The following is a 13,439-nucleotide window of genomic DNA, read 5'->3' on the forward strand; positions in this document are numbered from 1 at the left end:
ATGCATCCTTGGCGAACTGCTGGTAAAGGGCCCTCCACTCCCACACAGATTGACCAGCAACCTCCACGGCTTCTCATTGTGCACATTGCTCTGCCGTCCTGGGCTGACATCTGCTCCAACCTCTGTGAGGCCCTGAAGAACTTTTTCTCGCTAGCCTGCAGCTTGATGGGGCCCAGCCGTATGTCCCTGTTCAGTTTATACATGGTACAAAATCAGCATGAGTGCATTCTCCCTTTTGTGGTGAGTATACCTATGTCTATTCATTTTATCCTGAAAGCAAACATAGTATAAGGTTTCTAAAACAGAGATCACAGTAATTATTACTTACAGCAATAACTGCACTAGTTCCCCACAGCCAATACCCCTACAGCTGACACCATGAGAGGCAGATGTCACCCTGCATATATGGGGGCTTGTACTGGAGAGAACCCCCAAAATTATTAATATGGGAGTTTAAATAGGCTACACACTACCCCCCTATGCTCCTGAGAAAGGGAGAGAAACTTTGGCGTTAACAGCTCTTTGGAATGTAAACAATTGACTCTTTTCACCCCTTTTGAAATGTAAACACATAAGAAAGTAAGTTCTAAATCTCTTCAGAGGTCTCTGGCTATTCGATCATCCTTAAACTTCCACAACTTGTTCTTTAACTCAAGTACCAGTTTTCTTTGCTCAGAAAGCCTTAATTGTGTAAAAACATGAAAATATTTTCTCTACATCCCGCATGGGACTCAGGTGAGACTCCTCCTAAGGTTTTAGAAGGCAATAGCTGGGCTGGGACTAATGTTTTTACAAAGCTCCCCCTTTTTTCTCCTTTATGTAAAATTCAGAATCATAGGGATGAGAAAGGCTTCCAGAGGTTTTTCTATGCATCTCGTACGTTGAGGCAGCCTTGCTGCTAATATATCTTATTAACTGGATATAAATCTTGTTATTTAAGATTTCTGAAAGAGGAAATTTCATAAATCCATTACTAAGTTATTAATGTAGTATCTGACTAGAATCTACTCATTTTTAATTAATGCCTCAGTTTCCCTCATTGAAAGTGGAAAAATGACATCTCTGTTGATACTATAAAGAATGAAAATAATATGTATCACATTATGCTTCTTGGGTTAGTTAGAATATTATAAAAATATAACATACCCTGGTGTTTTTGATAGAATCTTAGATTCACAGAAACTAGGGGTTTATTTATCAAAAGGAGTCATATAGGGAAAGTTTTGAGTATAAAGGCTCTAAGTGCTAAGCCTGGTGATTTTGTCTGTGCATTTTTACTTAGGCTGGATTGAGGATGGGAAAGGAGTAAAGTTACTTAAGAAATTCAACTGACCCTTTCTATAGCTTGAGTAGAATTTGGTTCCTCTATTCACTGTTTATTGCTGTGTAACAAATTATCCCAAAATGTAGTGGCTTAAATTAATAAACATGTATTCTCATAGTTACTGTAAGTTAGCAATTCATAAGCAGCTTAGGCAGGTAGTTCAGGCCTAGGATCCCTGATGAAGTTGTGGTCAAGATATCAGCTAAGGTTGTAGTCATCAGAAGTTGAGGCTGGAGGATCCAGTTTCAAGATGGCATATTTGCATAGCTATTGGCAGGAGTTCTATTTCCTTACCGCTTGGATCTCTCCATAAGGCTGCTTAAATGTCCTCATTCTATGGCAGTGACTTCTCCCAGAGCAACTGGTCCAAAAGAGAGGGAGAGCAAAGAGAAAACCAAAATACCTTTCATGTCTTAGTCTCAAAAGTAAGACTGTCACTTTCTCTACATTCTATTCATTGGAAGCAAGTCATTGTTCTACCTAAGATAGAGTAACAGGGAGCAGATTTACTCTCATGCCTGAAATAACAAAAAAACTGGATAAAACATATGAAAAACAGTTTTTAAGATTTTGGACATCAGGCAGCAAAGGACAAAGCTCCCTGAGAAACAGGAAGCAAATGAGGTAAAACCTAGGATTGTTCCAGCCTAATGCCCTGAGAAAGTTTTCAAGCCACACTGCAGAGAGAGGGAACCTAGGGTGGCGCCAGTGATCTCCCTGAGTTGAGAAGATAGAGGTGGGACTTCAGGGAGACCAAGGCAGCTGGAGGATAAAGAGCTACATAAAGGAAAGGAGAGAGCTATATATAGAACTCTAAAGACCTGAGGAAGGTCCCGTGAGTATTCAACAGAGTACTGATCATGACATGCATGTAAGGAAACTACCCAAAGCAAAAGAAAGAACCACCTGGAAGGACTAGAGGCAAAAATACCTGGCACTCACAACAGCAATAGTACCTGTTCATATCACCCACATTAGAAATCCTTGTAATTCATGATACATTGGGTAGAATACCCAGAAAGGTCTTGCCTTTCTATAAAGGCTATAAATAGCGCAAGACTTAGTGCTGCTCAAAACTGCCTAATATAAACACAAGATCTAAAGAATCAAACTTTTTCCAGGCAACTTGAACTGAGAGGCAATCCTGAGCAGAGCTCAAGACTATTTATAGAAATAGAAGAATGCCCAGCACCCAACTAGGTAAAGTTCACACTATCTGGCATTCAATCAAAACTTAGCAAAGAGGTCGGGCATGGTGGCTCACGCCTATAATCCTAGCACTCTGGGAGGCCAAGGCGAGCGGATTGCTCGAGGTCAGGAGTTCGATACCAACCTGTAAAAATACAAAGAAATTAGCTGGACAACTAAAAATATATAGAAAAAAATTAGCTGGGCATGGTGGCACATGCCTGTAGTCCCAGCTACTCAGGAGGCTGAGACAGAAGGATTGCTTAAGCCCAGGAGTTTGAGGTTGCTGTGAGCTAGGCTGACGCCACGACACTCTAGCTGGGGCAACAGAGTGAGACTCTGTCTCAAAATAAATAAATAAATAAAATAAAAATAAAACAGAAGATTTAAATAAGATCCAGAGTCCTATATCATAATGCTCAAAATGTTCAGAATACAATTTAAAAAGTCACTGATCATATCCAGAACCAGGAAAATCTGAACTTGAATGAGAAAAGACAATAAACAGACACCAACACTGAGGTGACACTGATGTTGGAATTATCTGAAAAGGATTTTAAAGCATCTACCATAAAACTGCTTCAATAAGCAGTTTTGAACATGCTTGAAAGAAATAGAAAATTAGAAAGTTTCTGTAAAGAAATAGAAGATATAAATCAAATAGAAATTTTAGAACTTAAAAATACAATAACCTAAATATAAAACAAAAGAAAACAAAATGCAATGGATGGGCTCAGCAGCAGAATGGAGAGGATGGAAGAAAGAATCAGTGAACATCTAGTTAGAATAGAAATTATCTAATCTGAGCAAGAGATAGAAAATAGAATTTTTAAAAAATGGAGAAAGCTCCAAGGACCTGTGGGACTATAACAGAACATCTAACATTTATGTCATTGAAATTCAAGAAAGAAAGAATGTGAAGCTGAAAAACAATTTCACTGTCTAAGGGATGGACACGTTTGAAGCTCTGACCTGGGGTGGTGGGGGGGGCAAGGGCAATATAAGTAACCTAAACTTTTGTACCCCCACAATATGCTGAAATAAGAATAAAAAAAATATGCAAGGTAAAAAAATAATAACAATTGCTGAAAATTTCACAAATTTGGCAAAGGATATTAGCCTAAAGATTCAAGAAGCTGGCTTACCCCAAATAAGATAAACCCAAAGAAATTCATTCTAAGACACACGATAATCAAATTTCTAAAAACTAACAACAAAGAAAAACTCTTGAAAGCAGAGAGAAAACGAACAACTTACATATAGGGTAAAAATAATCAAGTGGCAGTGGAGTTCTCATCAGAAACCATGGAGACTAAAAGGAAGTGGCCAACATTTTTCAAACACTAAAAGAAAAAACCTGTCAACACAGAACACTCTCTCCACTGAAAATATCCTTTAGAAATGAATGGGAAATTAAGACATTCTCAGATGAAGGAAAAGTAAGAGAATTTGTCATCAGCAGGCCTATGCTAAGAAAATGGCTAAAGGAAGTTCTTGAAACAGAAAGAAAATGATAAAAGAAAGAATTTTGGAATATTCAGAAGGAATAAAGAACAATGGAAAAAATAAAATATGAATAAATACAATAAACTTTCCTCCTCTAATTGAATTTTTAAGTTATATTTGACAGTTGAAACAAAAATTGTATAATTGTCTTAGTGATTCTTAACGTATGTAAAGGAAATATCTAAGACGATTATATTACAAACAAGAGAAGGTAAAGGAATTTAAAGGGAGTTAAGGTTTCTACACTTCATTTGAACTGATAAAATGTTGATAACATTTGACTCTGATAAGTTTCTATATATAATGTAATATTTAGAGCAACCACTAAAAATATATACACAGAGAGATATACTCAGAAACACTACAGATAAATCAAATAGAATTTTTTTAAATATTCATATAGCCCGTAGGAAGGTATGTAAAAGAAAACAAACTAAAAACAGGTAACACACAGAAAATAACAAATAAATGGGCAAGCTAACATATCAGTAGTTACATTAAATTTGAGTGGTCTAAATACATCAATTAAAATAAAGAGGTTGGCAGAGTAATTTTTTTAAATGACCCAACTATATCCTGTCTACAAGAATATAATAACTTGTAACATATTAAAAGTAGGTTGAGGGCTGGGTGCAGTGGCTCATGCCTATAATCCTAGCACTTTGGGAGGCTGAGGCAGGAGGATCACTTGAGACCAGGAGTTCGAGACCAGCCTGAGCTACATAGAAAGACCCCATCTCTACAAAAACCAAAAAAATTAGCCAGGCTTGGTGGTGTGCTCCTGTAGTCCCAGCTTACTCAGGAAGCTGAGGCAGGAAGATCACTTGAGTCCAGGAGTTGGAGGCTACAGTGAGCTAGGATAGTGCCACTGCACTCTAACTCAGGCAACAGAGCAAGAAGACCCTGTCTCAAAAACAAAACAAACAAAAAAGTAGGTGGAAAGTAAAAAGATTTGAAAGGATATACTATGCAAATATTAATCAAAAGAAAACAGGATATATTAATATATCAGGCAAAGTAGATTTCAGAGCAAAGAATACCAGATACAAAGATGACATTAGATAATGATAAAAGAGCCAATCCAACAAGAAGATATAGCAATCCAAAATTTGTATCTACCAAATAACAGAGCTACAAAATATGTGGAGCAAAAATTGATAGACCTAAAAGAAGAAATGGATAAATTCACAATTATAGTTGGAAACTTCAATGCCCCTCTCTCAGTAAGTGTAGAACAACTAGACATAAATTAACAAGGATATAGAAAAACATCAGCCAATAGGATCTAATTGACATTTATAGAATATTCCACCCAAAAACAGAAGGCAGGTTCTTTTCAAAACCCGTGGAACATTTTTACCAAACTAGACCATATCCTGGGCCATAAAAGAAACCTCAAGAAACTTAAAAGAATTGAAATCATACACAGTATGTTCTCTGACACAATGAAACCAAAGTAGAAATCAGTAACAGAAACAAACAGGAAAATCCCCCAAATACTTGGAAACTAAACAACACACTTCTAAATAATCCATGGGTCAGAAAAAATGTCAAGAGAAATTAAAAAAAAAAAAACACTGAACTGAAAAAAATGAAAATACAAATATCAAAATTTTTGGAATGCAACTAAAGCAGTGCTGAGAGGGAAACTGATAGCACTAAACACTCACATTAGAAAAGAGGAAAGGTCAAATCAGTGATACATGATCCCACCTCAAGAAACTAGAAATGCGAAAGCAAAATGAACTCAAGGCAGAAGAAAGGAAATAATAAAGAATAAAATCAATGAAATTGAAAACAGAAAAACAACAGAGTATCAGTGAAACAAAGTTGATTCTTTGAAAAGATCGATAAAATTGGCAAATCTTTAGCAAGACTGACAGGAAAATAGAGAAAATATAAATTGCCAATATCGGGAATGAAATAGGGGTATTATTACAGACCCAGTAGACAGCCAAAGGATGATAAGAGAATACTACAAACACCTTTACATACATGAATCTGACAATTTAAATGAAATAGACCAATTCCTTGAAAAGCACAAAGTATCACAGTCATCCAATAAGAAATAGATAATTTGCCCCTTAATATTTTGATATTTTAAAAAAGAGGGAAAGGGTAAACACTTACCTATCAGATATAATGAATACTATTCTGGTGAGGGGCACACTAAATGCCCCGACTTAAGTATTACAGAAGGTTTCTGTGTAACAAAAACATTTGTACCCCCTTAATATTTTTAAATAAAAAAATAAAAAATAGATAATTTGAATGGCCCTATAACTATTAAAGAAATTGAATTTATAATCTTAAAACTCCTGGAAAATAATCTCCAGGTGTAAATGATTTTACTGGAGAATTCTACCAAACATTTAAAGAAAATTAACATCAAGTCTACATAATCTCTTCCAGAAAACATAAGAGAAGGGAACACTTCCCAATTCATTTTATGAGGCTACCTGATCTCAAAAGCAGACTTGGACAGTACATAAAAAGAAAACTAAAGACCAATATCCTTCCTCAATATGGATGATATAAAACTTAACAAAATATTAACAAATAGAATTCAGCAATATATAAAAAGAATTATAAACCATGACTAAGTAGGGTTTATTTCAGGGATGTAAAATTGATTCAATATTTGAAAATCAATCAAAGTAATCCACCATGTTAAAAGGCTAAAGAAGAAAATCACATGTTTATATCAATTGAAGCAGAATAAGCACTTGACAAAGTTCAACCCTCACTCATGATAAAACCTGTAGCTAACATCCCATTTTAATGGTGAAAGACTGAGTGCTTTCTCCCTAAGATGGGAACAAGACAAAGATGTCTGCTCTCAACACTCTTATTCAGCATAGTACTGGAAGTCCTAGGCAGTACATTAAAGTAAGAAAAGAAAATAAAAGGCATACTGTTTGTAAGGGAAGAAATAAAACTGTCCCTGTTTGCAGATGACATGATGGTCTGTTTAGAAAATCTCAAGGATTTTGTGCTACCATTTGAGGAGAAGAGTATCAAAGAATTTGTGTGCATATTTAAAAACCACCATAGTTCACTTTTGGAGATATACCAAAACCTAAAGTCAAATGATAAGAGCCTGGATTCTCTGGGAGGGGAGCTCAGTCCTCAGGTTCTTCCCACTGGCAGTTTTGTCCTTAAAAAATCTTCTACAGTAACACCAAACCTCTTATAACAAATGTGCAAAACATTTGTTGGTTATTTTCAGACACATAATTCAGACAAATAACCCTGTTTGCTAATACATTAGTAACATTAAGCAGATATTATGGAGTACTTACTGCATATGAGGCATCATGCTAAATGTTTTCTTATGACTCTCACTTTGATCCTAATATATGTATTTGTTTATTGATGTATGTATTCAATGTAGTTTTTAAAATCTATGTTATCTTTTAATTCATAACTTTAAAAATTATTTTAGCTTTCTTGGAAGGCCAAGGTGGGAGGATCACTTGAGGCCAGGAGTTCAAGATAAGCCTGAGAAATATAGTGAGACCCAATCTCTACAAAAAAATAGCAAAATTAGCTGGATGTCGTGGTACAAGCCTACAGTCCCAGTTACTAGGGAGGGTGAAGCAGGGGGATTGCTTAAGCCCAGGAGTTTGAGGTTGCAGTGAGCTATGATGATGCCACTGCACTCCAGCCTAGGTGACCAAAAAACAAACCAAAAAAGTTATTTTAGCTTTCATTTTCCTTTTTAATGGGGTACTTATGTAAGGATCTGTATAAGTCAGTCAGTTTGCCAGCAAGAAACAGCAGATGGCATACTCAAATTGAAAATTTTTCAGAGGAATGTAGAAAGGGAATATTTGCATTGGTGTAGGCAGAATTTAGGAAGAGTCAACAAAAGATGGTGTGATAGCCATACCACCCCTAGAGCTGAAGAGGAGAGAACTGTCTGAAGAGGGCTGCCTAACAAGATCTGTGGCCTTTGTTAAAGAAAAAATTATTCAGTAACACTCATTAAAGTATGGTAAGGCAGACCTTATTTTGGACCATCACAATAGATATGTTATGATGGTCCTGAATAAGGGACCATGCTATAGGTCCCTTGGATAGCCATGGATAGGTATAAGGCCAATGCAATGGGATTTTGCAGTGGGAAAGAGAAATTGGGCTCAACTCTGAATATGGCAAGGGCAAGTGGGAATTTATAGCCAAGGAGCAGGGTAGGAGTCAGTGGTTAGAAAATTATAATACAAAGAGGAAACATAAGTAAGGGGAATTCTGGCTAACAAGATTGTTGCTGAACACAGGCCAGGGTGATCAGATATCACCTAGGGGACGGTGGAGGATAAGGAACCCAATCACACATGAAGAGTGATCAGACATGGAGATTGGGGGGTTCTTGCCAAACTGACTTAGCAAGGTTCTTTGCTAAAACTGAACTTTACAGAGAAGTACACAGATGGACCTAGGAAAAGGTTCAGAAGCCTGACTAAAGTTTGGTCAAGCAAAAAGTCTTTGTCACCTTCAGTAGAAAGACACAGCCATCCCATGGCAATCTGGTGGGGAGGAAGCCTGGGAAATAAATACCGACTTCACTCTCCTCCCACATCCAGATCCTCTGGTGCCTCCCAGTGGCCAAACCCAGCTGGAAGCAGGAGTGTACTGGAGCTCACTGAATCAGTCCCTGTGGATCAGCTACCTAGGGCACAAAATAGGATACAGAAAGGTAGAGAGTGATCTAAAAGGGCAAATGGAAGATATCCAGCATAGGAGGTTTCTTGGGAAATGAGCCTATGTCCCAAACAAGGGTAAAAGGACTTTTTTCCCTCCCCAAATGGCTATATTATATCCCTCTGGCACTCCTCCCTCAGTACATTTGACCCTAGTTGAATGCCTTGATCCCTTAATCACTCCATTAGGAAAGGCAAACGGCTTTATGCTAGAAACCACTGACTTGTCTGTCAGGAGCTCAGCTAAGCTGGGAAAGAGATCTGAGCTGGCAGGTGTCATAGTAAATGATTAGAACCACAACCCAAAATGAAAGGGTTAAGCCTTTGATCACTTAGTGTAATAGTATGAGCAAGAGTCTAAACTGGGGATAGTGCCTACTCCCCCTGTTCCATTTCCCCCATGGAACTGAATACTGGTTGAAAATCAAAGAGAACAGTACAGATGTAGGGGTCCTTGTTGAAGAAGACCTGAACAAAAGCCTCTGGCAGTTTTATGAAGCCTGGGGTTGCGGGGAGGGCAAGGAGGGAAGTCTAGGACTGGAAAAGTACTGAGTACTGAGTCAGAGTAGGGAAAAGTGTCTTCAAAGTTTCCTTCCGCCTCCCTCCATAAGAAGGTCTTGGCAGAGAGCCTGCAGAGGACTTAGCCCAAGGTTTCAGATAAAGAGACCTACGAATAAAGGTGCCAGGACTAAGAATGCAAATATTCCAAGATCATGACCAGCCAGGGGGCCTGAATCCTGACTGCAACTCCCTTCAGAAACTGCAGTACATTGGCTGTGTACCAAGTCTGGTGTGGGAAGGGTAGCTTTTCCTCTGTGAGCCCTGCCAAGCAGAATCTTTGTAATTGCCTATGTCAGGCCTGGGAAAAATCACACATAGGTTTTTAGCCAGGAGTCAGACTCCTCACTGGTTACTCAGGAAAAAATACAAGCCAAAATTTCCTTCCAACAGAACAATCCTAGTTAAAAGCTCAAGAAAATTGCTGGAACACTGCTGTTACCTTATAGAACAATCTGATCTTTGCCTAAGGAAAAACATGACCTTAAATCCATTGTCACTGACCTATATAGATATCTGACATTTTTCATCTGCAGAGGCAGCTCAAAATATAAATCCAGTAAGATAGCATGTGGGAAATCTTATCCTGGATGAACACCTCAATATATCCTTTCATATTTAATTTTTGAGTATAATCAAATAATTCTAAATGTTTTATAAGGAATCTGACAGAGGATTTATAATTAATATTAGAATTCCTTTTATATCCACTGTGCCCTTAATAATTCCAACCAAAATGACTCATTTTCCCTCAAAACAGGTTTCAAAAGAATGCTCTTACTATGAAAATCTTCTCAATTCTTTTACTTTTTCATGATAATAAAGAAGTTATTTAAATCATGTATTATCTACAATGAGATACTAGGACTCAGAGTGCTCTAATTTAGCTATAATACCTATTTCCTCATTCTTACTAGCTGACATTCAAATGGAATCACTTCAAGGTAACAAATAATAGAGATATAATATATTAAACAGAATAAAGGTAAATTCCAAGGAGGATAATAACAATAATTTATAATTGAGTGCTATAGGAGAGGGAAAGTAAAAGTAAGAAAATGAAAAACACTAATTTTATCATTTTCATAGTGGTAGATTAATACTGCTAAAGAAATAAGGGAATTATATAAATATAGAGTTATAAAGATAAACACTAAAACAACAATATAAACTTTCCTACTTATGACAAGAAAAACATAGAAAAAAGGAAAAGAAAATATACAATATAGTCATTTTCCAAAAGCTATACAAACCACAAAATAATACAACTAAAAATAAACATATCTGTCATATCAATAAATACAGATAAGCTAAAGTCACCTATTAAAATGTTTTTTAAAACTTACAAATTTGATTACAAAGCAAAAAACTCTGTTGTTTTAAAGAGCCATGGCTACAACAATGTGATTCAGAAAGGTTGAAAATAGGCCAGGTGCGGTGGCTCACACCTGTAATCCTGGCACTCTGGGAGGCCGAGGCAGGAGGATTGCTGTAGCTCAGGAGTTCAAGACCAGCCTGAGCAAGAACAAGACTCCATCTCTACTAAAAATAGAAAAATTAGCTGGTCGTGGTTGCAGGTGCCTATAGTCCCAGCTACTCGGGAGGCTGTGGCAGGAGGATGGCTTGAGGCCAGGAGTTTGAGATTGCAGTGAGCTATGATGCACTGTACCTGGGACGACAGAGGGAGACTGTCTCAAAAAAGAAAAGAAAAGAAAATGGTAAGGAAAGGTATACTAGGCAAATGCAAACCAAGAAAAAAAAGCATTAAATGAAATAAAGAATGGCACTTTAATGCAGGGCACAAAACAGTATAGAGTGATCAAGAAGGCGTATTGATATTCAGCACAGGGGGCTTGTTGGATGAGGTGTCTATTGAAAGTTTATCAGTTTTTTAAAGACCTATGCACCAAATAACATAGCATCAACATTTTTAAGAGAAATGTGATTATATACACACATGAAATCTCAGGCAGGAGCAGTGGCTCATGCTTACAATCCCAGTGCTTTGGGAGGCTGAGGCAGGAGGATCACTTGAGGCCAAGAGTCCCAGACCAGGCTGGGCAACTTAGGAGATCCCGTCTCTACCAAAAAAAAAAAAAATTAGCTGAGTGTATGGGCACAGGCCTGTAGTTCCAGTTACTCTGGAGGTCAACACAGGAGGATTGCTTGAGCCTAGGAGTTTGAGCTATGATCAGGCCACTGCGCTCCAGCCTGGGTGACAGAAAATTGCATAGGAAAGCTAATTTAGTATATGGCGTGACTCAAATGTCAATAGATTTTACACAATCAGAATGAAGTAAACTTAATATTGACCTAACCAAATTTAAACTACTGAGAGGATGGGGTAGATGTGTGGGAGAGCTGTGTTTGGGGGTGTGAGGGCAGAAGACCAAAAGAGAAACTAATTCTCATATACTGTAATGCAAATTCATCAGGTAATACATAACATTGAAACAACAAGAATAGATAGATGGATAGAGATATAGATATTTCATAGACACAGATTTAAGTAGCAAATAAAGAAGCTAAAAAAAAATTTTTTTTGAGACAGTCTCACTATGTTGACCAGGCTAGGTATTTCAGATCGTGCAGATAAAGTCAAATCCTAAAATCCACTTGAGGCATGTGATTTCTAATTCTCAGGAGCAATTTCTTTTTTATTTCTACTCAGAGCTCATATGAGTCAACAAGTTTTATTGTCATCTCCTTTTACTAGTGGGTGAATTCTTTCTAGCCCACCTTTTCACTGAGTGGATAGCCTTTGACAGGTCTTAACTTTGGGCCAGGGCGGCAGTTCTATTAATAACACTTCTTCTGTGGGCCTCAGACCTTATCTCCTGTTCCCTTGAAATATAAGGCCCAAGATCAGTAAGGAAAACAAAGGCTTTTATACCTGTTTAACACTGTGGTTGCCTGTTTCCTGTCCACTCCCCTTTCAGTACCCAGGTATTTCCCTTAACTTCTTGTGAATTCAACTATGCATTTTTTAAAAGTTTGCATTTTATCTAGTATGTACATTGTTAGGTGCTAGCAGGGGTATTAGGATATCTACTTTAATTTTAGGAGCTTTTTACATATTAACAGTTTTTTATATTAAGACTATTAATGTTATGCTACTCACTTAATGTTTCACATATTTCTTCATTTTGTTTTTTGTTGTCAACTTTATTCATATTCTCTTTTGTTTTACAGAAAATTTGAATTTTTATGTAGTCAAATCTACATGTTTCCCTTGTGGTCTCCTACTTTTATTGTCATGTTTACAAAGGACTTCTCGGCCGGGCGCGGTGGCTCACGCCTGTAATCCTAGCACTCTGGGAGGCCGAGGTGGGCGGATCGTTTGAGCTCAGGAGTTCGAGACCAGCCTGAGCAAGATCGAGACCCCATCTCTACTAAAAATAGAAAGAAATTATATAGACAGCTAAATATATATATAGAAAAAATTAGCCGGGCATGGTGGCACATGCCTGTAGTCCCAGCTACTCGGGAGGCTGAGACAGGAGGATTGCTTGAGCCCAGGAGTTTGAGGTTGCTGTGAGCTAGGCTGACGCCACGGCACTCACTCTAGCCCGGGCAACAGAGCGAGACTCTGTCTCAAAAAAAAAAAAAAAGGACTTCTCTACCACAAAATAATATCCCATATTTTTCCTATTATTTTTCTGGGGTATTTTTTAATAAACATTTTATTTTTGAATAATTTTATATTTACAAAATAATACAAAGATATTATAGAGAATCCCTGTATATCTATTTTAAATTTCTGACTTATATTTTTCATCCCTCTGAAATGTATTATATATGCATCTATTTATTTAAAATTGTTTGTTTAATATCAGTTATATTCTAAGTACTGTTGTAGGTCCTACAGACCTGGCAATGAAGAGACAGATCAGGTGCCTCCTTTAATAGAGCCTATATTCTAGTGGGAAAGAAAGACAATAACTGGTCAACATACATAGAAAAATTTCATTCTGTTGTAGCTCTTATCCCTTCGTATTCCGAAGCTACTTATCTCACTTGTTTATAAGATTATTAGAGAACAAGAATTCTTTTTTAGGTACCCAGTACATCATAAGCACCTAATAATAAATGTTTTTTATCAAATGAATGAGTAAATATATCTATGTCATTTACATTGAAACTATATTTTTTCACTTCCT

At 37.1% G+C, this 13,439-nt stretch overlaps 2 protein-coding genes across 3 annotated transcripts in view; one reads left to right on the forward strand and one right to left on the reverse strand.

The window, feature by feature from the left end:
* Window positions 1-13,439, forward strand: part of M1AP (meiosis 1 associated protein) — a 60,826-nt gene continuing 47,387 nt past the window's right edge. For both annotated transcript variants that reach the window (XM_069494868.1, XM_069494867.1), the window contains exon 1: window positions 1-240. In XM_069494868.1, coding sequence (XP_069350969.1) covers window positions 1-240 — 240 coding nt within the window. The remainder of the gene's footprint in view (window positions 241-13,439) is intronic.
* LOC138400062 (putative uncharacterized protein encoded by LINC00596) lies at window positions 2,712-4,870 on the reverse strand (the record flags this gene model as incomplete). The annotated part of the gene is given in 2 exon segments (XM_069494876.1): window positions 2,712-2,801; window positions 4,805-4,870. Coding segments are annotated over 2 exon segments (156 nt in total), but the record flags the coding sequence as incomplete, so codon positions are not given.

The sequence above is a fragment of the Eulemur rufifrons genome, chromosome 19 (genome assembly GCF_041146395.1).
Source record: "Eulemur rufifrons isolate Redbay chromosome 19, OSU_ERuf_1, whole genome shotgun sequence".
In the NCBI taxonomy this organism is placed as follows: Eukaryota; Metazoa; Chordata; class Mammalia; order Primates; family Lemuridae; genus Eulemur; species Eulemur rufifrons.